This window comes from Hippocampus bargibanti, linkage group LG02 (assembly GCF_051943395.1).
Source record: "Hippocampus bargibanti isolate YZ-2025 linkage group LG02, ASM5194339v1, whole genome shotgun sequence".
Classification (NCBI taxonomy): Eukaryota; Metazoa; Chordata; class Actinopteri; order Syngnathiformes; family Syngnathidae; genus Hippocampus; species Hippocampus bargibanti.
Genome location: NC_142735.1, coordinates 31,285,814 through 31,310,151, shown reverse-complemented (window position 1 = coordinate 31,310,151; position 24,338 = coordinate 31,285,814). Strand labels below are relative to the sequence as shown.

The following is a 24,338-nucleotide window of genomic DNA, read 5'->3' as shown; positions in this document are numbered from 1 at the left end:
AAACTGAGGAGCCATTTGGGAGCCATATGTGCCGGATCTTTTTTTGTGAGCAGAGCCAAAAGAACCGGCTCTCTGAAAAGAGCCTGCATTCGCGAGGGAATGAAAAGTTTTGCGAGGGAATGCAAAGTCATTTTTTTGCCGCGGGCCACATTGAAGTTATGGTTTCCTTTCGAGGGCCGTTATGAATTTGGGGAAACCATTAGAATGTTTAAATTCTTTCAAATATTACATATAGAGCACACAGCAAATTAATGAATAACTCGTTTTCAAATCTGAAGTCAAGAATAATGACTTTTATTGTGGGTGACATCCAAAAATATAAAATTTTGGCTCAGATTTTAGCAATCATCATGGAATTTTCCAAGTTTGATTTGCTTTCGCGAGCCGAAAAAAAATGATGTGGCGGGCCGGATTTGGCCCGCGGGCCTTGACTTTGACACCTGTGCCTTAGGGGCTCGGTACCTTTGGGGCTCCATAGAATATGTCCAAAACGCGTCATGTCATGATAAAAAAAGGCGACCATTCGTCACCAAAAGTTATGTGCTCGGCGATGTGAACGTCGAAAAGCTGAACGGCCACCAAGTCAGACTGGACTTTTCACCAAACGTGCTGGCGGTGAACGGGTTAACTATTGGTGACGTATGGCCGCCTGGGCGTGTCGAGGCGGCAAACCGGAAGTGATGCGCGGTCAGCAGACTGTAAGGGCGAGGGAGCGGGGCAAACACAACAACGTCGTCGGCGGTCCTCCGCGCTTCCCGACGAGCGCAATTTGAGAGACGAACGAAGCGGACCGCAGAGGAAAAGCATGTGGATCCACCCTGAAGAGGTTCTGCTGGCCGGCCCGCTGTGGGTTTCCGAGCGAGCCAACCCGTTCTTCATTCTTCAGCGGCGGCGGGGACACGGTCGCGGTGGGGGGCTCTCCGGTCAGTCCTCGTCATGACAGTTCCTCTCGGTCTCACTGCTTTTCCTCTTCTGCGTTTATTCTTTGTCCTCCTTGCCTTCTTACAGGTACGCTCCAGTGAGCTATATTCCACCACGATTGTTTCTGTCCAGTGAAGCGAGCGCACTCTGTACTCGCAGTCGCATATCATTGCATTTTTGTGAAGTACGTCATGGTAAAATAATGGTTTTTGGTGGGATTTTCCAAGATATGCGGTTTGTGATGACGTATTACACGTTTCCCACCATGCTGGTTCTTGAAATTTCCCAATACGACAACGAGAAACGGGGGAAAAAATAGATTGAAGTTTCCGCTCTTTTTGCTAACACTACAGTTTATAAAGGTGAGTAAGTATTTTTATAACTTATAGAAGTGGTAGAATATATATTTTTCTCCATACCTGCCAAGTTTCAAGTAAAAGGAAACATTAGCATATGTATTTCTAGAGCTCGCAATTTTCTTTCCTAGTATTCATTGACAGCCATTTTTGATTTCTGACGAAAATCTGCCTGTTGACATCGTCAACAGGCAAAATCTGATCGTTGACATTTGCTCATTTATATTTTGAATCTTTTCTTGTGTTTTCTGTTCTTGTTTAGAGTTTCAAAAGCTTTCCAATGGTACCTTACTCGTTAAGCTCTGCCAAAAATTCAGAAAGTTATGATAGTTTAAACGGCAATAAAGAACTCAGTCACAGATTTTCATTTTTCAACTGTGTAATAGCAGGCAGAAAATCCCCTCAGCACTTGAATATGGTATGAGAAAATTTGTGATGAAGTATTATTGAAAAATGTTGTCACATCCCTACTTCTTCATATTTGTCACCTGTTCCTTTTCTTCTTCGTCTTCTATATGCTTTTCTTAGTCAGCAAATTAGTATCCGCTTTTGTTCGAGTGTCGTCGAGCGGAAGGAACACCGTCCTGACTATTTGTGTTCCGTTTCCGTCCTAAGCGCTTGGTGAATGGAAGAAATGATCGGTCGTGAGCGAAAACGTCGTGACGTTGGCGGGTACGTTGCCGTCTGCTGATGGACCCCAAGATGAGCCCCAAAGCGTTATTGGAGACCAGATAAACTGCTTACGAAATTATAATTGGTTCCCAGACAGAATGTGTAATGCGAAAAGTGTGTATCCAAAAAAAATTCCCATAAGAAACCATTAAAATGAGAATGGTCCATTCCCAGGTCCCCATAAAACATAATTTTCTACTTTCTAATTTTCGAAGCCTTAAAACTGCATAAATATTCCTTATTTTATGTAATTAAATGTGCTATGGTATTATAATTAAAGAGATAAAATGTACTGTATAATAGTCGTTTTATTTACCTTTGTGATGGTCGTTGATGGCTTGATGGAATGGAGTGGCCGGTTTCATCAGCATTAAACACGTGATGAGGAACGTAGCCTTCTTCTTTCACCATCTTGAGGAATGATCCCTTGTCGGTGCTTTCTCTGTGATCATTTTATCTGGTTCCTCATCAATTGTTTTCTGTTTACCTGGGTTGATAGCTTTTTGCATCAAGTGTACAGATGGCTTGTGCGGGTTAACCTTGCAGTCTACACTCTGCCTTTGAACTATCAAAGTTGAAACTGTCACTGTCGTCTGCCTGTCTTTAATGTTTAAACCAACCCCCTCACTGCTGCGTTCTTGACCAATCACGTGGCTTTAACCGAAGACTTGGGGTGGGGAATAGAAGACAAAAACAGTCGGCTGCCATTTTGTTGTTAGAAGAACGGGCTCATTCGCGAACGACACATCACTCATTGTGGCATCTCTGTGTATGAAAAAAGTTTGTATGCCAAGGTAAAGTTCGTATGCCAAGGTAAAATTTTCATACATGTAACGTTTGTAAACTGAAAAATTCGTAAGCCAAGGGGTTCGTAAACCGAGGTATCATTGTACAAATAGGACTTGAAGTTGGTACAAAGAGGACCATGTTCTAGCGCGAAGAGGTTCTGGTGTTAGTTTCAAGAACCACAGAAGAAAAGCCTTCATTGCTGTATGATGAAGAGGTGATTGTTGGGTGCAGGTCTGCTGGTGGGGACCCTGGATGTGGTTCTGGACTCCAGTGCCAGGGTGGCCCCATACCGAATCCTTCTCCAGACGGCCGACTCGCAGATCTTCTGGAATCTGGCTTGCGGTAAGTCCCTCGGCCGCCCACCGCTAAGTCAGCTAGCATTTGACCAAGAGCCTTGTTTCATAGGTTCCTCACGCAAGGAGATCACGGAGCACTGGGATTGGCTGGAGTCCAACCTGCTGCAGATCGTCGCCACCTTCGACAACGACTCTGACGTAACGACCTTTGTCAGGGGCAAGATTTCCGTACGTCGCTGCCACTCTTTATCTGACCTTAGTCCAACCGCAGCCGATCGGCGGATTTCCGACTTTTTCAGACCAAATGACGAGATAAAACTAAATATCTATTCTCGCTTTTTCGCTGTTCATTTCATGTTTCGGCTTGTGTTGGCGGAAAGCGCAATTTTGATTGGATGATACTGACACCAGTTGGCGGAAAGCACCATTTTAATTGGATGGTCTTGACTTAGATGTGAAATGGGTAAAAAAAAGCATTGTTGCGAAGTGGAAAGGATATTTTTTTAAATTAAGGAAGTACCTACCACAAATGCTCCCTTGCTTAATTTATGGTAAATATCCCTTGCTGAAGATTTTACTCCAGTTGTCGTTTGTCCATGCACTGTTCGGAATGTTGCACAATGCAATGTTTGCGTTGCGTTGTCTGGACTCCTCTTTCTAAGCGCCTTTCAAAACTTTCAAGTACACTTTCCAGTCACGGTATAGTCCGAAGCACGAAATAGGCTTCTGATTGGCTGCCGTGCCGAGTATGCAAATTGCCAAACGTTTTGCAAGTTTCAGAAAGAAAGAGGAGTACACGTGGCTTGTAACAATTTGCTTGTAGCTTTTGCTTTATTGAAGAAAACAAACGTTTGATTGAATCTTTTTTTTTTCCTTTGAAGAAGTTGTCGGCCACCTGGGCCGAGACATTTTGAAAGTTGTACGCCCGACGTAAAAATTTTACGCCCCGGGCCTCCGGGCAGACGTTATTTCAAACACTGCATTTGAGCCTCTGAGGCTCTATTCAACATTTTGAATGGATTTCGACTTAAGTCCATTTTGACGGAACTCGGTCGTAAGTCGGATGTTACCTGTGTATATAAAACAGTATATGTGTGTTTGCGCAACCCCCCCTTCTCCGCCTTTTTTCAGACTTTTTTTCTCATCTGTCATTCTCATCCCTGAAAATGTTACTATGGGTCCATTTGTGCCCGGGTGCAGGGTTTGATTGCTGAGGAGAAGCGGGCCACACTGAGCGACGGGCAGGAGGAGGACTCCGGCAAGTTCCAGGAAGCCCAGCTGAAGATGCGCAAACTGTTTGGGATGCCCCAAGAGGAGAAATTGGTCAACTATTACTCTTGCAGCTACTGGAAAGGTCGTGTGCCGCGGCAGGGCTGGCTCTACCTGTCCGTCAATCACCTCTGCTTCTACTCCTTCCTGCTGGGCAAGGAAGGTAGGTTTCAGAGAGCTGCCCGTTCTGCCTGCGTCTCAGCGCTAGCAAGAGATTCTTCTCTAGCTCGTGTCGTCTTCCCATCTTATGATGGGACTCGGACATTTTCCGTGACCCTTTCTGCTAACAGCTCCGATGAGATCGATGAAAAGGTTTCTTCAGCCGTTTCGCTTCTTATCGAAGAGGCTTCGTCAGCGAACTAAAAATCTATATCCTTACTGTCAAGAGGTGGCGGTGCCAGACCTCTGCTATGATAGTTCCCTGTTCTCAGGTTGGGGGGAGCAGAGGACTACTCCCTGAGGCTACACTGATTACTTCTATTGTCCTGACTAATTACTTCTATTGTCCTGCCTGATGGGGACAAAATGACTTTGACACCCCTGTTGTACACGGCCACGGCATCCCTTGCACCAAGCTCATGGCAGGGATAATACTAGCGGGCCTCAATCTTCAGTACATATGCACCTAAAAGCTAGCAACCACTCATTTGACGACAATGGGGTTAAAATCTTCGCGAAAGAAAATAGATGGTACGAAAGGGGAGTGAAAGAAGCTATTTTTCATAAAACAGCAAAACCCTTCACTAAATTGCCATGGTGGGGCGAGGTTCAATTTGGATCGTTCCTACAACTGACTTCTTAGGCAACATAGGCTTAGTTGTGCTGATGAGGTGATCCCAGAGCAAATCGGGCAATCAGGCCAGTCGTAGACCCCATATTCAGGCAGGACAATAGAAGTAATCAGTATAGCCGCAGGGAGTAGTCCTCCGCTCCCCCCAACCTGCGAGCAGGGACCAATCATAGCAGAGATAGCATAAAAAAGTTTAGTTCGTTGACGAAACCTCTTGGATAAGAAGCGAAACGTCCGACACCTTCAAAGAAGTACAGATGACGGCTGAAGAAACCTTCTCATCGATGGACCACTCCTGTACGACTGAGAGCTTACACAGAAACAAATGAATGAATAACTAGTTTTCAAATCTGAAGTCAAGACTGTTGATTGTGGTTTACACGGGACAGTTCTACATTTTGGGTATTTAGCAAGCATCATGGCACTAGACAACAAAATGATGCAGCGGGTCAGATTTGGCCTTGACTTGGACACCTGTGGTCTAGATAGTCTACCATCGCCGAGACCTTCTCACGTTGAGTTTCTCGCAGTGACGGTGGTGGTTCAGTGGACGGAAGTGACCCAGCTGGAGAGGAATGGTTCCCTGTTGTTCCCGGAGAGCGTACGCGTGAGCACTCGAACTGGGGAGCACCTGTTCTCCATGTTCCTCAACATCGGCGACACCTTTAAGCTGATGGAGCAGCTGGCCAACCTGGCCATGCGGCAGCTGCTGGACAACGAGGCCTTCGCCGCCGACCGCTCACTGCCCAAAACCCGCAAGGCCCTCAAGAACGTCTCTGTCCTCAAGAGGTCCGACGAGTCTCCCTTTCCCGATTCGGCCTTTTACCGTCGTCAGTGCGCTTTCCGTTTGCGCGTCTTGTTCATAGCGCGGCAGCTGAGGGTCTGAACCCCCCAAGACCCCCCTCTTATGGAGGCTTGGCTTAATAATAATAATAATAATCATGATGATAATAATAATACATTTGATTTCTAAGCGCCTTTCAAAACACCCAAGGTCACTTTACAGTCACAGGATAAGTTTTTTCTGTGGGTGAGCAGCGGCAGCCACACGCGCCAGTGTTCAGTCAACCCCAAAGTAACTCAAATAGATAGCAAGCTAGCCAGTTAGCGAATAGCTAGCAAATAGATAACTATTAGCCAGCTAATAGATAGCTAATAGCTAGCGAATAGATAGCCTTTAGCCAGCGAACGGACAGCCATCAGCCAGCAAACGGACAGCCATTAGCTCGCGAACAGATAGCTATTAGTACTTGAGACGTGAAACAAAATGGCAGACCAAACAATGAACACCCCTAAAGATCTAGTAAACAAAACAAACACCAGAACAATAATCATAATATCATGCTGCTAATTCCGGTCGGTGTTCCCTCATGACACGGCGGAAATATGTCGCTGTTTTTCCGACAGGGATCTGGACGCCCGGGCCAAGAATGAGCGTTATCGGAGTGCCTTTCGCCTGACGCCGGACGAGCACCTGGACGGACACACGGACTGCACGCTGTGGGCGCCCTTCGCCAAGGTGCACGTGGCGGGTCAGCTTTTCATCTCCGACAACTACGTCTGCTTCGCCAGCCGAGAAGAAGACCTGTGCCAGCTCATCATCCCGCTCAGAGAGGTCGCACGCACTCGCGCTACAGTCCAAATACAGTGATACCTCGGTTTACGAACCCCTTGGCCTACGAACGTTTCGGTTTATGAACGTTAAATTTCTGAAAATTTTACCTTGGCATACGAACTATTTTTTGGGATACACACGGAGCACCACAATAGTGGTGTGTCGTTCGCAAGACGAGCCCGTTCTCCTAACAAGAAATTTTTTGTCCTTTATTCCCTGTCCCCAGTCTTCGGTTAAAGCCACGTGATTGGTCAAGAACGCAGCAGTGAGGGGGGGTTAAACATTAAAGAGACAAGCAGACAGAGAGAATGAGAAAATGGATAGAAAACAGTGACATTTGGACTAGTTTCAACTTTGATAGTTCAAAAGCACAGTGTAGGCTGCAAGTCCGCATCACAGCAGACGCCGCACCGATCCGCCTGTCGACCTCTCATCCAGTGTTTAATGCTGATGAAACCGGCCACTCTATTCCGTCAAGCCATCAACGACCATCACAAAGGTAAATAAAACAACTTTATTATACTGTACAGTTTATTTCTTTAATTATAATACCATAACACATTTATTATACATAAAATAAATTATATTTTGTGTAGTTTTAAGGCTTAGAAAATTAGAAAGTAGAAAATTATGTTTTATGGGTACCTGGGAACGGATAATCCATCCATCCATTTTCTGCCGCTTATCTGGGGTCAGGTCGCAGGAGCAGACTTCCCTCTCCCCAGCCACTTCTAGCTCGTCCTGGTGGATCCCGAGGCGTTCCCAGGCCAGCTGGGAGACATAGTCTCTCCAGCATGTCCTGGGTCGTCCGCGGGGTCTCCTGCCAGTGCGGCATGCTCAGAACACCTCACCAGGGAGGCGTCCAGTGGGCATCCTAATCAGATGCCCGAGCCACCTCATCTACCTCCTCTCTATGTGGAGGAGAAGCGGCTCGACTCTGAGCCCCTGCCGGATGACCGAGCTTCTCACCTTATCTCAAAGGGAGAGCCTGGACACCCTACGGAGAAAGCTCATTCCGTCCGCTTGTATCCGGGATCTCGTTCTGTCGGACACAACCCATAGCTCGTGACCATAGATGAGGGTCTGGACGTAGATCGACCGGTAAATTGAGAGCTTTGCTTTTTGGCTCAGCTCCTTCTTCACCACGACAGATAGGTACACAGTCCGCATCACAGCAGACGCCGCACCGATCCGCCTGTCGACCTCTCGCTCCCTCACACCCTCATTCGTGAACAAGACTCCTCCACTTGAGGCAAAATCTCCTCCCCGACCTGGAGAGGGCACTCCACCCTTTTCCGACTAAGAACCATTGTCTCAGATTTGGAGGTGCTGCTTCTCATCCCAACCGCTTCACATTCGGCTACGAAACACTCCAGAGAGAGTTGGAGAGCTCCGCTTGAAGGCCCCAACAGTACCACATCATCTGCAAAAAGCAGAGATGCTATACTGAGGCCACCAAAACGCCCAGAAATTCTATCCATAAAGGTTATGAACAGAATCGGTGACAAAGGGCAGACTTGGCGGAGCCCAACGCTCACTGGAAACGATTCTGACTTCCTGCCGGCAGTCTATACTAGACTATAGGGACCGAACGCTCCTGTACCCCATGTTGCCGAAGCACCCTCCACGGAACTCCACGAGGGACACGGTCAAACGCTTTCTCCAAGTCCATAAAGCACATGTAGACTGGTTGGGCGAATTCCCATGCACCCTCGAAGACCCTGCTAACCGTGTAAAGCTGGTCCACTGTTCAACGGCCGGAACGAAAACCACACTGCTCCTCTTCAATCTGAGGCTCGACTTCCCGACGGACCCGCCCCTCTAGAACCCCTGAATAGATTTCCTATGGGAAATTAATTTTTGAGGTACAAACTTTTCACCTTACACACTGTCTGGAAACCAATTAAGTTCGTAAGCCAAGGTATCACTGTAGACACTGAACACGTGAAAAAATGTGCAAGGTGGCAAATGTGCTTGACCGCCGTGACCCCCCCCCCCCCACTCACCCCCAAGGTGTCCATTGTGGAGAAGGCGGAGAGCAGCAGCGTCCTGCCATGTCCCGTGTCCATCAGCACCAAAGCCAAAATGAACTTTCTGTTTGCCAACCTGAAAGATCGAGACTTCCTGGTCCAGCGCATCTCCGACTTCCTACAGAGGACACCGGATGTCTCGCGGGGGGATGTCACTCCTTTTGTGGCTGGGGTAAGACCCCCACTCCCCAAACCCCCCTTCCTTTCCAGAAGGCCAGCTGTCTGTTGGGTCTTTCATATGTACAACTCATAACAGACGGTGGGTATTATACATTGAATTGAGGAAAAAAGGGAGAAATCATCTCATAGTACGGATTGATTACCTGGCTTCAGACAGATTGAGTTGGTAATTAAATGTTTTTGAAAAAAATATCCACTTTGGCCATTTCCAGTGGCAGAAAATGTGCTTCCATTCGAAACATGCAAGGACTCTGGGTTCTTTGTACTGATGGTTAATTCTTTCATGTGATTTCACTTGCATCATGAATCACCAACGACACCACCATAGAACTACAAACAAGTATAAAAGTATAGCTATTATTTACACATAATAATAATAATAATACATTTAATTTCTAAGCACCTTTCAAAACTCTCAAGGACACTTTACAGTCACGCTTGGACTTTACATTAATGAATGAAAATGTATGCAATAAAATCGTACAAACCACTTTGCCCGCTTTCCGCTCCGAAATGGAAGATTTGATCTTCGTCCTTTTTATCGTTTCCTTGTAAAGCAATACAGCATGTCCATTCTTGCCGTCTTCTCAGTAAAATGAAACTGAAGTAAAGAAGCGTGGAAAGTAAATTTAGCTTGTAGTAGACATGCACATTCCACCATGACGTTCGTGATCCACTGCTGAAAAGGATGCTTTGATCCTCTCCTCTTTCATCTAGAACACGTCTTGTGTCGTGATGCTGTCCTTTTGTGCCACCGGCAGGCAGAGTCCGGCGTCCCCAGGGAGCGCCATTACCACCTTGACGTGCCCACGGCCACGCGAGGGCTCCTGCAGCTTTACCGTCAAGATGCCACCGAGTACCCTGAACCCAAAGCCGTGAGTCCCTTTATAATAATAACAACAATAATAATACATTTAATTTATAAGCGCCTTTCAAAACTCTCAAGGACACTTTACAGTCACAGGATATTTTTTTTCTGCGGGTGAGCAGCGGCAGCCACACGCGGCAGCCACATGCGCCAGCGTTTACTCAACCCGGAACTAACATAAACAGTTAATTCTTCTAAAAGAAACAACCGCAGGGTAGTGGTTGGTAACCGTTGGCACGTTGACTTCACAGTGCAGAGGTTGTGGGTTCAATTCCAGTTTCGGCCTTCCTGTGTGGAGTTTACATGTTCTTCCCGGGCCTATGTGGGCTATCTCTGGGTCATCCGGTTCCTCCCACATCCCAAAAACAGACATGGCAGGCTGTTTGAACACTAAGTTGTCCATAAGTTCGTCACGTTCTGGTTGGCGACCAACGGGTGGCGCTGTCGGCCCCGCCTACACCTGCACTGGTGTTGGTCGGTCCAATCAGTGGCAGACTGTCACGATCTGGTTGGTGACCAACGGGTGGCGCTGTTGGCCCTGCCTGCAGCTGCACAGGTGTTGGTCGTTCCAATCAGTGGCAGGTAAAAGGACTCCCGGCACAACCATTTGGTGTCGGGTCATTGTATGTCTGCTTCACCCTGGCAGGTTATTTTCATCTTGGCAGATTTCTACACAACACAAAATAAAATAAATAAAATTAGCCAATTTACCCTTAGCAAAAACCATGCATCCAGAAACAAACAAGAAAACGGCAAGAACCAATCGTGGAGTTCGGATTGTTTTGGGGCCTCCCAACTGAAACAGCGCTTTTTCCTTGTGCCGCCGATGGCTGCGTCAGCTGAAGGAGAAGATGAAGGAGGAGGCGTGGAACATCCATTTCTCAGAGTTTGGCCGCGGGGTCTGCATGTACAGGACGTCCAGAACCCGAGAACTGGTCCTCGCCGGCATTCCCGAGAGCCTTCGAGGGGAACTCTGGTTGCTGTTCTCGGGTAGGTCCTCTTTCTTTGCTTCTTTGTTTTCATCTCCTAAAATAGAGTTGCTTGTTCTGTAGCCACAAAGGGACATAAGTCTTCTTGTGCCGGTCCCAAGCCCGGATAAATACAGAGGGTTGTGTCAGGAAGGGCATCCGACGTAAAAGCTGGGCCAAAACAAACATGCGTATCATACCTCTGAAGATGGAGGTTACTGATTCGCTGTGGCGACCCCTTGAAGGGAAAAGCCGAAAGGAAAAGAAGAAGATTCCTTCTTCTTCTCCTATTTGCTATCTAGATAGCCAACTATCTATTAGCTGGCTAGCTAGCTAACTATTTGAGTCAGGAAACATTACCTATCTCGTTATCTATTAGCTATCTAGCTAGCTTTTGATCTATTTGAGCTATCTATTGGCTATCTAGCTAGCTTTCGATCTATTTGAGCTATCTATTTACGACCTATTAGCTAACTGGCCGGCTAGCTGGCTTTCTGGCTGACTATCTATTAGTTATATAGCTAGTTATCTAGCTGTCTAGCTGGCTATCTATTGGCTATCTACTAGCTAGCTAGCTTTCTATCTTTACTTCCGGGTTGAGTGAATGCTGGCGCGTGTGGCTGACGCTCCTCACCCACAGAAAAACTGATCCTGTAACTGTAAAGTGACCTTAAGAGTTTTGAAAGGCGCTTAGAAATCAAATGTATTATTATTATTATTTGGAAATTATTTGGAAAGACTTTATTCAAGTTTAAATTTGCTAATTACTGACATAATTAAATTACTTACATTTGTTAAGAGTAAAGAATTCAATGAAGAAAGGGAGATGTAATGATATGAGCAAATCGTATTTGCATGTTCTACTAGTGATGCCTGGCTATAGACCAAAGGGGCATGGGCGCTGCTGCAAGTCAGTCTGATGAGAGCCTACGAGAGACACACATTTTAATTGCCTTCTCCCTCCAACCAACACAGCCGTCCTAATAAAGAACCTCAACTCTATCCAGAAGTTGTATCATTTACCGAACCCGCTTACACAAAGCAACACATGGCACATGGCACTCTGACGAAGGCGGAAGTATACGCGGAAACATGTCAAGTATTTGAACACCTACAATACACTGTCTGTAAGAAAAGAATCTGGTTTAAATTAGATATCAAGTGGATCGGATGAATTTAGTACAACTATTATTATTATTATTATTATTATTATTATTATTGCTCCTCCTCCTTCACCGTCTGGCTCTTTTCGGCTTTTGATTCTCCCTGTGCCTGTTCCCGGACTACCCGTCCCCCTCGCAGGAGCGCAGAATCAGATGTTGACGCATGCCGGCTACTACGGCGACCTTGTGGAGCGGGCAGCGGGCCTGAGCTCTTTGGCCACGGAGGAGATCGAGCGGGACCTCCACCGCTCCATGCCCGAGCACCGAGCATTCCAGAACGAGATGGGCATTTCTGCCCTGCGCCGTGTCCTCACCGCCTACGCGCACAGGAACCCAAGCATCGGTTACTGCCAGGTGGGTGGAGCCTCCGCACGGCCCAGGGGAGGCTATTCCACTGACCACAGCGCTGCCCTCCCCTCTCCCCCGCAGGCGATGAACATTGTGACGTCGGTGCTGTTGCTCTACTGCCCCGAGGAGGAGGCCTTCTGGCTGCTGGTGGCGCTGTGCGAACGCATGCTGCCGGACTACTACAACACCAGGGTCGTGGGTGGGTGCGCCGCCACAAAAGTGGTCGCCGGTCCCCCTCTGGCGACCAATCGCCTTCATCCTCCAAATGACTGCGCTCGCCCTTCCTTCCCCAACCGCCCCGTAGGCGCTCTGGTAGACCAGGGGGTGTTTGAAGACCTGACCCAGGCCTTCCTGCCCCTCTTGTACGAGCACATGCGGGACCTGGGCGTCATCTCCACCATCAGCCTGTCGTGGTTCCTGACCCTCTTCCTGTCCGTCATGCCCTTTGACAGCGCTGTGCTGCTGGTTGACTGCTTCTTCTACGAGGGCGTAAAAGTCATCTTCCAGGTGGGCTCTCCGCCGGCCTTGCTCGCCCACCGTCGGGGCTCACGCTCCCGGGCCGCCCGCAGGTGGCGCTGGCAGTGCTCCACGACAACATGGACGCTTTGTTGGCCTGCAGCGACGAGGGCGAAGCCATGACGGTCCTGGGAAGGTAGCCGCCGCGCGACGGCGAGCGCTTGGCACCGGCCCCCAGTTCTCATGCCCCCCTAACGTCAAAGGTATCTGGACCACGTGGTGAACAAGCAGATCGCCACGCCGCCCGTGCCCCACTTGCACGCCCTCCTCACGGATGGAGACGAGCCGCCGCCCGAGATCGACATCTTGGACCTCATCGGGTCGTCCTACGAGGTAAGTTAGTCCGAAGAGACCTCCTCCGGTGGTCCCCTCATAATAACAATAATAGTGATGATAATAATAAAAATAATAATACAAAATTATTTTTTATGGGGACCTGGGAACGGATTATTCTCATTTTAATGGTTTCCTATGGGACATTAATTTGTTGTTGTTGTGCGCGAACGAGCCTGTACTAACAAAAAAATGGCAGCCGGCTTGTTTTGCTCCTCTATTCCCCGCCCCCAGTCGTCGGTTAAAGCCACGTGATTGCTCAAGAATGCAGCAGTGACGGGAGGTGGTTTAAACGTTAAAGAGTGAGAAAATGGATAGAACACAGTGACATTTGGACATCAAAGAAACAGGCAAACGACAGTGAGAGTTTCAACTTTGATAGTTCAAAAGCAGAGTGTAGAGTGCAAGGTTAAAATATCCCATCAATCAGGCTCCACAAATAACCTGCACAAGCCACCTGTACACTTGATGCAAAAAGCTATCAACCCAGCTAAACCGAACACAATTGATGAGGAACTAGGTAAAATTATCGCAGAGAAAGCACCTACAGGGGATCATTCCTCAAGATGATGAAAGAAGAAGGCTACGTTCATCATCAAGTGTTTAATGCTGATGAAACCGGCCACTCCATTCCATCAAGCCATCAACGATCATCACAACGGTAAATAAAATGACTTTATTATAAAGTACAGTTTATTTCTTTAATTATAATACAATAGCACATTTATTATACATAAAAAGTATATTTAGTGTAGTTTTAAGGCTTAGAAAATTAGAAAATTATGATTTATGGGGACCTGGGAACGGATTATTCTCATTTTAATGGTTTCTTATGGGACATTAATTTTTGAGATACACACTGTCTGAGAACCAATTAAGTTTGTAAGCCAAGTTATCACTGTACATTTGATTTCTAACCACCTTTCAAAACTCTCAAGGTAACTTTACATTCACAGGATAAGTTTTTCCTGTGGGTGAGCAGCAGCAGCCACACACACCAGAGTTCACTCAACCCTGAAGTAACTCAAATAGATAGAAAGCTAGCTAGCTAGCTAATGGATTGCAAATACATATTTAATAGCCAACAGCTAGACAGCTAATGGCTAGCCAGCTAGCTCATAATAATAATAATAATAATACATTTCATTTTTAAGAGCCTTTCAAAACTCAAGGTCACTTTACAGTCACAGGATAAGTTTTTCCGTGGGTGAGCAGCGGTAGCGGAAGTAACTTAGATAGAATAGTAATACAAATGGATAGAAAGCTAGATTTCTATCCATTTCTTACTAATGTCTAGCACCCAAGCGCTGCCCCCCCCCCCCCCTGCACTGTCAGCACAAGAAAGCAAAGCGCTAACCATGCCCAGGCCCCGCAGAGCAGCGGCTAACCCGTACCATTTTGACTGACGCGCAGAAGTTCGGCGGCCTTCGCTCCGACGTCATCGAGCAGATGAGGTTCAAGCAGAGGTTAAAGGTCATCCAGTCACTGGAAGACACAGCCAAACGGAGCGTGGTGAGCCGGGTCTCCAGCTAGCGGGCTAGCGAGCTAACGGACTAACGGCTTGAAAAACTCGCCTTCCTCCTGCGCTGCAGGTGCGAGCCATGATGACCGAGTCAGCCTTCGCTATCGAGGAACTGGATGAGCTCTACTGCCTCTTTAAGGTTGGAGGTGCCGACGGGCCTCTGGGCCTGGTGCCGGCAGGCCTTGCAGCCCCCCACCCCTCTACCCCTACTTTCAGGCCCAGCACATGAGCAGCCGCTACTGGGGCTCCGGCGGCTCTGCGGCGCGCCACGACCCCAGCCTACCCTACCTGGAGCAGTACCGCATCGATGCCGCCCAGTTCTCGCAGCTCTTCTGCGCCTTGGCTGCCTGGCGCTGCGCGAGCCACGCCCCCGTCCTGGCCGCCCGACTCTTCCGGACGCTGGACCGCGATGGTGACGGCCTAGTCAACTTCAAGGAGTTGGTCACGGCGCTCAGTGAGTCGGCCAGGGCCTCCGCTCGGGCGACCTCCTACTCTCCACTCCCCGTCACTCTTTGTGACTTTTGTTGTAGGTGGCATGTACCACGGCGACATGACCGACAAGCTGAAGCTGCTCTACAAACTCCACCTGCCGCCCGGTAAGGCCGCCCGGGGGCACCCGTGGGCAAAAGCAAGCGTGTTGACTCAGTGATTTGTTTGTGTGTCAGCGCTGTGTCCCGAAGAGGCAGAGTCAGCTCTGGAGGCCGAAAACTTCTTCACCGCTGATATGGCAAAAGGTTCTTACTCTTTGTCTTCTTCCTCCCCCCTTCTCTTTCTTTCTCTGAAAGTTGCCTTCTCAAAGTCAGCTTTATTGTCAAATATGCTAATATTCATGACATACAGCACAGAGGAAATTATTGTCCTCTCGGACCCAGCGTGCAAGGCACTTATAATGACTTGGACAAACATAATAAACACGAAAATAATAATAATAATAATAATAATAATAATAATACATTTCATTTCTAAGCGCCTTTCAAAACTCTCAAGGACACTTTACAGTCAAGATTTTTTTTCTGTGGGTGAGCAGCGGCAGCCGCATGCGCCAGCGTTCACTCAACCTGCAAGTTCTTTCATTAATTAGTAGAATGAATAAATAAATATATATAAACAAACAAATACATAAATATACAGTTGGGCCTCGGTTTACGAATACCTTGCCTTACGAAATTTTCGTTTTAAATTTAGGAAAATTAAACCTTGGATTAAGCACTATTTTTCGGGATACACACGGTGCGCCGCCCCACCACGGCTGGCGGAGTAATCTTGGGCGGAAGAACCCCAAAGCACATGACCGAACAGCGCCCCAGCAGGCCTACCTTTCCACACCTCCTTTCTATGAGTGCACACGTCGATCGTCTTCAACGATACTTTTGCTGTTATGGGACCGAAAGAGACCCCACCCCAGGCTCATGTTCAGCCGAAGAAGACACAAAACAAAATTACAGTCGAGGAGAAGGAGATCATTGAGAAACATGAACGAGGTGTGCGTTTGTCTGATTTAGCGGCCCGGTACCGATATGCTAAGTCCACCATTGCTACAATCCTTCGCAACAAAGCTTTACACAAAGGCTTTATTTACTCGATGCTATCACGTGACTAATGTCACCGAACTTGTCACGTGCGAGTTTACAGCTGGGGCATAGCCGCCGCTCCAGACCTCTGCCAGCTACTGTCAATCCCCTAATCCCCGACACTGGGACATTTAAACGAGTCGCTGTCGCCAGCGCCGGATGATTACGACGCCTCGCCAGTGTCTTGGACCTGCCAGCACAAGAGTTTGCTTCGCCCGAGGTGATTGTTAGCCGCGATCGCATAAGTTTGTTGCTTTCCGGGATTGCGAGCTTTGTGTGCCATTTTATTTTGCCTAGCTTGATGGGCTGATAGGCCGCCACCCGCCTACTCACTGCACCCCTTTTTGGTTTCTTTTGTCGCGTTATTCCGGGTCCGTGGAATCATCGGACCTGCGCCTTTTGTTGTAATAAAATCTCTGCCAGTACCTGCGGGACTCAAAGTGGATGCAGATGACATCGAGGAGCTTATTGCTGACCATAATGAGGTCCTCAACACAGAGGATTTGATTTGCCTTCAAGAGGACAAGCAGAAGAAAGCCATTCAGGAGTTGTCATCTGAGGGTGAGGAGGAGATGGCTGCAGCATCAAGTGAGAGCATCAAGACAATGTTGGCTAAGTGGAATGATGTGCAGGCTTTTATTGAACAGTTCCATCCAGAAAAGACTGAGAATCATCAACATGATGAATGATAATGTGATGCCTCAGTTTCGTAAGACCTTACAAGTCAGAAAGCAACAGGTGTCAATTAAGAGCCATCAACAACATCACAAATGTAAATAAAGTGATTTTATTATACAGTGCAGTGTATATCTTTCATTACAATACAATAGCACATTTATTATACATAGAATAAGGTATATTGTGTGTAGTTTTAAGGCTTATTTAGTTGAAAATTATATTTTATGGAGACCTGGGAACGGATTATTCTCATTTTTCCTATGGGAAATTAATTTTTGGGATACACACTTTTTGCCTTACACTCTGTCTGGGAACCAATTAAGTTCGTAAGCCAAGGCCCCACTGTATATAAACAAACAAATAAATACATAAACCCTTAAATACGTACATCCATAAATACATATATCTTCTTCTTTTCCTTTCGGCTTTTCCTTTCAAGGGGTCGCCACAGCGAATCAGTGTCCTCCATCTTCAGAGGTTTGATTGGCATGTTTGTTTTGGCCAAGCTTTTACGTCGGATGCCCTTCCTGACACAACCCTCTGTATTTATCCGGGCTTGGGACCGGCACAAGAAGACTTGTGTCCCTTTGTGGCTACAGAACAAGCAACTCACTCAGTAAAAGGCTCCCAAACACATATAAATACATACATAAATACATCCTGTTACTGTAAAGTGACCCTGAGTTTTGAAAGGCACTTATAAATGAAATGTATTATTATAAATACATATATAAATACATAAATGAATACATCAATAAATACCTAAATATATAAGCACATAAACAAAGTCATACATACATAAGTACTTACATACAAAAATAAGCACAAACAAATGTAAATAAATACGTCTGGTTGGTTCCCAGAAAGTGTGTGTAAGGCGAAAAGTTAATTTTCCAAACATTTATTTCCCATAAGAAACCATTAAAATGAGAGTAATCTGTTCCCAGGTCCTCATAAAACATAATTTTCTACGAAATAAGCCCTAAAACTACACAAAATATACCTTATTATATGCATAATAAATGTGCTATTGTCTTATAATTAAAGAAATAATCTGTAAAACGTGTACAATTTGCTAGGAGAGAGGAACCGCTGTGTGTTCATGCGCCGTCATCTTGGGAAAAAAAACATAACAAATAATATAACAACACAAATACACAGTCATTCATTCTTCAGCACCTGCTGTACCCTTTTTGTGATATGAAGCAGTTCTCGAAAGTGGAGAGGATCAAAGCATCCTTTTCAGCAGTGGATCAGGGACGTCACGGTGGAATGTGCACGTCTGCTACAAGCTAAATGTTGAAAGCAAACACGCAGCTGTAGCATCCATTGACGAAAAGAGATTGTCTCACATATCCTGTCTTCCATAAATCCGCTTCAATTCCAAGCAGCAACATTTCCACATATGCATCGACGCTCTTATCGCGGGCTCCTCAAGCCATGCATCCATCCAGCCGCAGAATGTGCAACAGCACCGACCTTTCTGCTGAACAAAGCGGGGCTGTGAAGATGCTGCCCATCATTCCAGCCGCCTGGATAGCCAGATAGATAGCAGCTAAATAGCTAGCTATTAGCTATCTAGCTACTGTAGCTAGCGATTAGCTATATATTCGCTAGCTAGCTATTAGTTATCTATTCGCTAGCTAACTAGCTTTCTATCTATTTGAGTTATTCAGAGTTCAGTGAATGGTGGTGCGTGTGGCTGCCGCTGCTCACCCACAGGAAAAACTCATCCTGTGACTGTAAATGGACCTTGAGAGTTTTGAAAGGTACTTATAAATAAAATGTATTATTATTATTACAGGCTCAAAAAAGCGCAATGGCCCCAGAGCTGTCCAGCGAGGACAGTCGAATGGCACCGACATTCCTCCCATTCAAAAACAGTACTGGCATATTCATGCTGCCGAAAAGGCGCAACCGCTCAGCACAGTCTCCTCCTTGATGAATGTCGTGGTCAAAAATACTGAAAAACAATCCGTATCCGTTCCACACGACGCCCAACAACACAAAGTGACAAAAGAAAACACAAAAACAACAGCAAACGTCTCGTCTCTTGAGACATGTTGGCGCGACAGCAAGTGGTGGCGGGCTTGCTTGGCATGACAACGGCGATCCTTCAACTCAGCTGTATTTGGGGAGGGCAGATACAAAGTGCTGTACCGAATAATAATACATTATGTTTGAAGCGCCTTTGAAAGCTCTCAAGGACACTTTACAGTCCCAGACAAGCATGCATACAATACAATAATAAATAAAATACAATTATAAATAGAATACAATAAATAAAATACAATTATAAATAGAAACAAGAGAAAGAGCTACACAGAAAACGCAATTTTAAATAGGTGGGTTTTAAGATGGGATTTGAAGGTGGGAAGCGAATCGATGTTACGAATGTGGGGAGGAAATGAGTTCTCGAGTTTGGGGGCGGACCAGCTGAAAGCTATGTCCCCAATCGTGCTGAGACGGGCAGGGGGGGGGGGGGGAGACACAGAGGCGGAGGGTCGAAGAGGATCTAAGGGAACGAGAGGGAAATTTGAAGAAGGTCAGATACGTATGGAGGGGCAAGGTTATGGATAGCTTTCAAGGACAACCGACACCATTTTTTTGTTTCCTAAATGACATCAGAAAAACGTCTTATAACATCTAAAATATCCAAAACACGCAGGCTGATATTTTTTGTCAAATGCAAAACACCAATAAAAATGACTTAAAGTGTCCAAAATCTACAAAAAATTGAGCTGCGAATTGGGCATTTTCAGAAAGGCCCGCCCCCAGTTCGTGACCACACGCTAAGTCGTCTTGCATTGCTGGAGAATCAAAACAATGGCTTCAGATTGGGAGAAGATGCTTTCTTGTTACTGATCCAGTTATGAATAGGATTCAAATAGTTCTGAAGAGGAAAGCATACATGTTTGCAATCGATTGAAGAAGTCCTCCCATATCAATTCGAGCCGTCAATGACAGCAATGTAGTGTCCCAGAAAATGCAAAAGATGGCGCCCAAGCTCCGTTGGAAATGGGCTGATTTGTCTTCTGGGAATGTGTGTCAACTAGTATCAAATAGTTGTCTTGGTGCAACACAAAACGATTCATTCATTTATGTGTTTTCCTTCCAATTGCGCCATCAACATGGATCAACACGAAGTTTTCAGACCAAACAAAGTACCCAAAATGCATTGTGTGTCACCTTCTCGGTCAGGGGCGTTCTCTCCGTGACGTCACGTAGGGCATCGTCATCAACTGGAAAACAAGACTTCCGGAATATTCAGCGCGAGTCGTAAAATCTAGCTATATGCTGTGGAATCTTTGTTAAATTCGCTGCGTAGAAGTCATTTGAAGCGATTTGACAAATTATGGAAACAACTTGCTGGTAGGCGTCGGTTGTCCTTTAAATGTATAACGAAGAAGTTGACTATGACGACGGTGTGCAGGTGAAGAGGACAACGCGGAGTCTGGCGACGTCGGCGGCAGCGAGGAGAAGAAAGGTAAGCGCTTGTGCCGCCTCTGTTTGACTGAGAAAAGGTTTTCTGACCTTTCCCTTGGCCCAATAGAAGACTACAGGTACTACCTGCGGATGTGGGCCAAGGAGAAGGAGCCTAAGCAGGAATCCATCAAAGATCTTCCTCGAATGAACCAGGTCAGCCTTTTTTTTTTTGTTTCCACACGATCTAAATCTTGCCGATGATGGCGCCTCATCCCTCGCGCCCCATAGGAGCAGTTCATCGAGCTGTGTAAGACGCTGTACAACATGTTCAGCGAGGAGAGTGACGAGCAGCAGCTGTACCACGCCATCGCCACTGTCGCCAGTCTGCTGCTGCGCATTGGCGAAGTCGGCAAGAAATTCAACGCCGGACGGCGGGGGGTCTCACCCCTACGCGCAGATCTTCCGTCCGCCCGCGAGGACGAGAGTGGAGAAGAGGCATCCGTGTCGTCATCCTCGGCGATGAGCGACGACGTGGATTGGTCCGTCACCTTCGAGCAGCTCCTGGCGTCCTTGTTGACGGAGCCGGCGCTGGTGGACTACTTTGAGAGGAAAAGGGACATTCGGGACCGGATGGCCGCGCACCGGACGCGGACATCGCTGGAGCGTCAGAACAGCTCTACCTCCTCAGATCGCGAGCGTGGTGACCCTTGACCTCTGAACCCGGACTTCACACACTTCCCATCTTTCACGTCACTGGCAGCTGCGTGGCCATCGTCATGTTCCCTCTTTTGCAGGGAGAAAATCCTAAATTGAGGGGTGAGGGTGTTGGGTAAAAATAAATCAAGAAACATTTAAAGGACAACCGACACACCTGACAAGTTGCGTCCATAATTTGTCAAATCACTTCAAATGACTTCTACTGAGCGCATTTGACAAAGATTCCGCCCCATATAGCTATATTGTACGTTTTAAAACTCGCGCTGAATATTCAGGAAGTCTTGTTTTCGAGTTGATGACGATGCCCCAAGTGACGTCACGAAGGGAACGCCCCTGACCGAGAAAGTGACACACAATGCATTTTGAGTACTTTTTTTTATCTGAAAACACAGTGTATATCGCGAAATTAGAAGGAGAACTGCATAAATAGCGCGATGGTGTGGAGCAGCCAATTGCGGTAACACGCATAAAGAAGATGTAAGTTGACACAAATTCCCAGCAGACAAATCAGTCAATTTCCAACGGAGCTTGTGCGCCATCTTGTACATTTTCTGAGTGCCACATTGGAGTCCAGACGGCTTAAATTGATCCGTAAGGACTTCTTTAATCGATTGCAAACATTTATGCGTTCCTCTTCAGAACTATTTGAATCATATTCATAACTGGATGAGTAACAAGAGAGCATCTTCTCTGAATCTGAACATTCTGAAGCCATTGTTTTGATTCTGGAGCAAGGCAGTTTGTGAAGGAGTTTCCTGGCGTGATGTCACGAACAAGGGGGCGGGACTTTCTGAATTTCCCCAGTTCCGAATTCATTTTTTGGCAGTTTTGGGACACTTTAAGTCATTTTTATTTGTTTTGCATTTGACTAAAAATATCATACTGCATGTTTTGGCTATTTTAGATGCTATAAAACGTTTTTCTGATGTCAGTTAGGAAACAAAAAAATGGTGTCGGTTGTCCTTTAAGCGATACTGCTGCTATACATGTAAGGGGGGTGCAATACCCGTAATCATTTCACATATTCTCGTGCTGACTTTCCCTTTCCCTGATAAATGTCATATCGCTCTCACATTCTAGCTTTCTTATTGACAATTTTTTATATAATAAAGTTTCAATGCGATCGAGATGCATTTTAATTTGATAAATGCCGTGTTTTAATCTGCAAAATTGAAAGTCATTTGCATAGAACAGGAAATTCAGTATTGTCATTTTATACCAATTATTTCAAAAGTTCTTTTTTTTTCCCAAAAGAACGTGTGAGATGTTTCACCTGTGAGTGAACTTTTGTTTTCTAGTGTGGCAGCAATGTGGTTCTGTCTGAGTTATTTTTTACCGTTTTCCCCTGACTGATCAAAATGTTTCTTGTTTACAAATTGTGCTTTGGAGTAGAAGAACAAACTTGTAAAATGTTGAGATTCGATTTGCCGCAATCTCCCAACATGCAAATTTGTTCTTGATTTGCAGAGGAGAGTCTTTTAATTGATGTTTTAATCACAAAGCGATTGAAATTTGACAAATAAACGTAAAGCACTGTATTGTCCATGTGAATATGAACACTGATGAACCACCAGCTTTTGATATTTTCCAACCATCATTCTAATAAATACGGAGCCTATGGGGACACCGAAGAAAAAAATTGCATCCCCTTGCAGTTTTGTACACTACAGAGCCCCTAAGGGGACATCGACGTGAAGGAAATAAATAGATTTAGTTAGCCATTTTAAACATTGTAGGATGAACAAAATAGTGAGTTAATCAGTATCACTGGTGCTTTGTTTTCAGTGGATGGATGAGGGAGCAGATGTGGAATGTGTGTCGGAGTTGTACTTTTGCAGGCACTAGGGGGCTTGAGGGATCAGCTGATTATCATCACCCAAAGGAGATGAAAAGGTACGACCTGACCAATGCTGCAGGGAGGAGGTGAAAGGTTACAACATAAAACTAGCACGGCTTGACAAGCCCCCAACTTGAGATATCTCCACATCATCCAGCCAAGCGAATGACCGGAGCCCAGAGGAGGGAGGGATCCAATCAACTGCTGATTTCTTTGAGCCAAATTTGAATATGCATGTAGTACCCGATAAGGACTGCTAGTGTGTCGCTTTCTCGGTCAGGGGCGTTCCTTCCGTGACGTGACGTCAGGACTCGTCACCAACTCAAAAACAAGACTTCTGGAATATTCAGCGTGAGTCTTAAAATGTAAAATATAGCTATATGCGGTGGAATCTTTGTAAAATACGCTCAGTAGAAGTCATTTGAAGCGTTTTTACAAATTATGGACACAAGGCGTTGGTTGTCCTTTAATGTTAGCTCATAGTATTCTAACCTAACAGAAGAAAAGAAGAAGAAAAAAAAGTGAGATCTCTCAAAGTTTTGCATTCCCTCGCAAAGAATGTGAGATCTCGCAATCTTTTTTTTAATGCGCGTTCATGTACTTCCGGGTCAGCTTGGCTAATGCAGACGCTGGAGCGCTTCTGTTTGAGTGAAGACTCAAACTCGGCGAAGGAGAGCATCATGGAGGACTTGCTTCTTGCGGTCAAGAAATGTCCCTAGCGTGGACATTACGCACATGAAAGCGACAAGGTAGATGTACAGCCACACACTGACGTAATAAAAAAAGGAAATTATTAGTTGTCGTCAGAGTAGTCGTCGTAGGTCAAATAAGTGAAAGTGAAGCTAGCATTTCTATCGACTCTACTTGTACTGTTCATGTTCTTTTAACAATAATGCTACTAAGACAATTTAAAAGCGATATTACAGTTAGTAAATGTGCTGCCATTCCCTGATTTATTGTCATGTTGATAGAGATTAGAGAATAAGAAGTTAACATATTTAAAAGTTTCATGCTGATGTATGCTTAGTCAACACTTGTGACTCAATACACAATTGAAGCACGGACAACCTGGGGTCAATCGGTTCAACGGACACAGCAAGTTAAACAGTCAGCTGCACAGGAGTAATTTAGGACTTCAGGAACTCATCACATGAGTAATTTAGGACTTCAAACTCCTTATTACAGGAAGAGGTCATTAGCCAGGTTACAAATTCATGGGAAACACAATGTTTTATTGCTCACAGCTGTTGGTGCTCAAAACGTCCAGAGGTGTGGTATTATAATCAAGAAAACTATGTTTTACTAATGTATCCCTTTAATTTGCATGTATTCTTAATAAATAGCTTGGCAGAGGGGCGCAGAATTCAGACGGATGTCCCAACTGCGTTTCCTGCCGGCAGTAGGGACAATCCTTCTGGTTCCGAGTCTGTCCACAGTGTCTGACTGTCATAATTCTGACACATGTAAATATTG

General features: G+C 45.9%; 1 protein-coding gene across 2 annotated transcripts; it reads left to right on the top strand.

Annotated features, from left to right (window-relative positions):
- Positions 1–671: 671 nt before the first annotated feature.
- Positions 672–23,117, top strand: LOC148902439 (TBC1 domain family member 9B-like). Of its 2 annotated transcripts, XM_088990978.1 has the most exons (22): positions 675–923; positions 2,970–3,080; positions 3,144–3,262; positions 4,235–4,466; positions 5,624–5,882; positions 6,501–6,708; positions 8,722–8,910; positions 9,680–9,793; positions 10,626–10,776; positions 12,057–12,271; positions 12,347–12,464; positions 12,570–12,772; positions 12,835–12,917; positions 12,985–13,114; positions 14,528–14,626; positions 14,707–14,775; positions 14,853–15,090; positions 15,167–15,232; positions 15,302–15,370; positions 20,319–20,372; positions 20,439–20,524; positions 20,600–23,114. In XM_088990978.1, the coding sequence occupies exons 1-22, from the start codon at positions 806–808 to the stop codon at positions 21,020–21,022; spliced, it is 3,354 nt and encodes a 1,117-aa protein (XP_088847104.1). In that variant the 5' UTR covers positions 675–805; the 3' UTR covers positions 21,023–23,114. The 2 variants fall into 2 exon arrangements, with proteins under 2 accessions (XP_088847105.1, XP_088847104.1); XM_088990979.1 differs by having other exon boundaries at positions 672–923; positions 2,970–3,262; positions 20,600–23,117.
- The last annotated feature ends 1,221 nt before the right edge of the window (positions 23,118–24,338 follow it).

What these genes read in the sequence shown, in the direction of transcription:
- LOC148902439 (XM_088990979.1), top strand. Translation starts at nt 806, where the DNA reads ATGTGGATCCACCCTGAAGAGGTTCTGCTGGCCGGCCCGCTGTGGGTT. An exon ending in CAAGCATCGGTTACTGCCAG is followed by an intron (nt 12,272 to 12,346) that starts GTGGGTGGAGCC and finishes TCTCCCCCGCAG; the next exon opens with GCGATGAACATTGTGACGTC. An exon ending in CACCGCTGATATGGCAAAAG is followed by an intron (nt 15,371 to 20,318) that starts GTTCTTACTCTT and finishes GACGGTGTGCAG; the next exon opens with GTGAAGAGGACAACGCGGAG.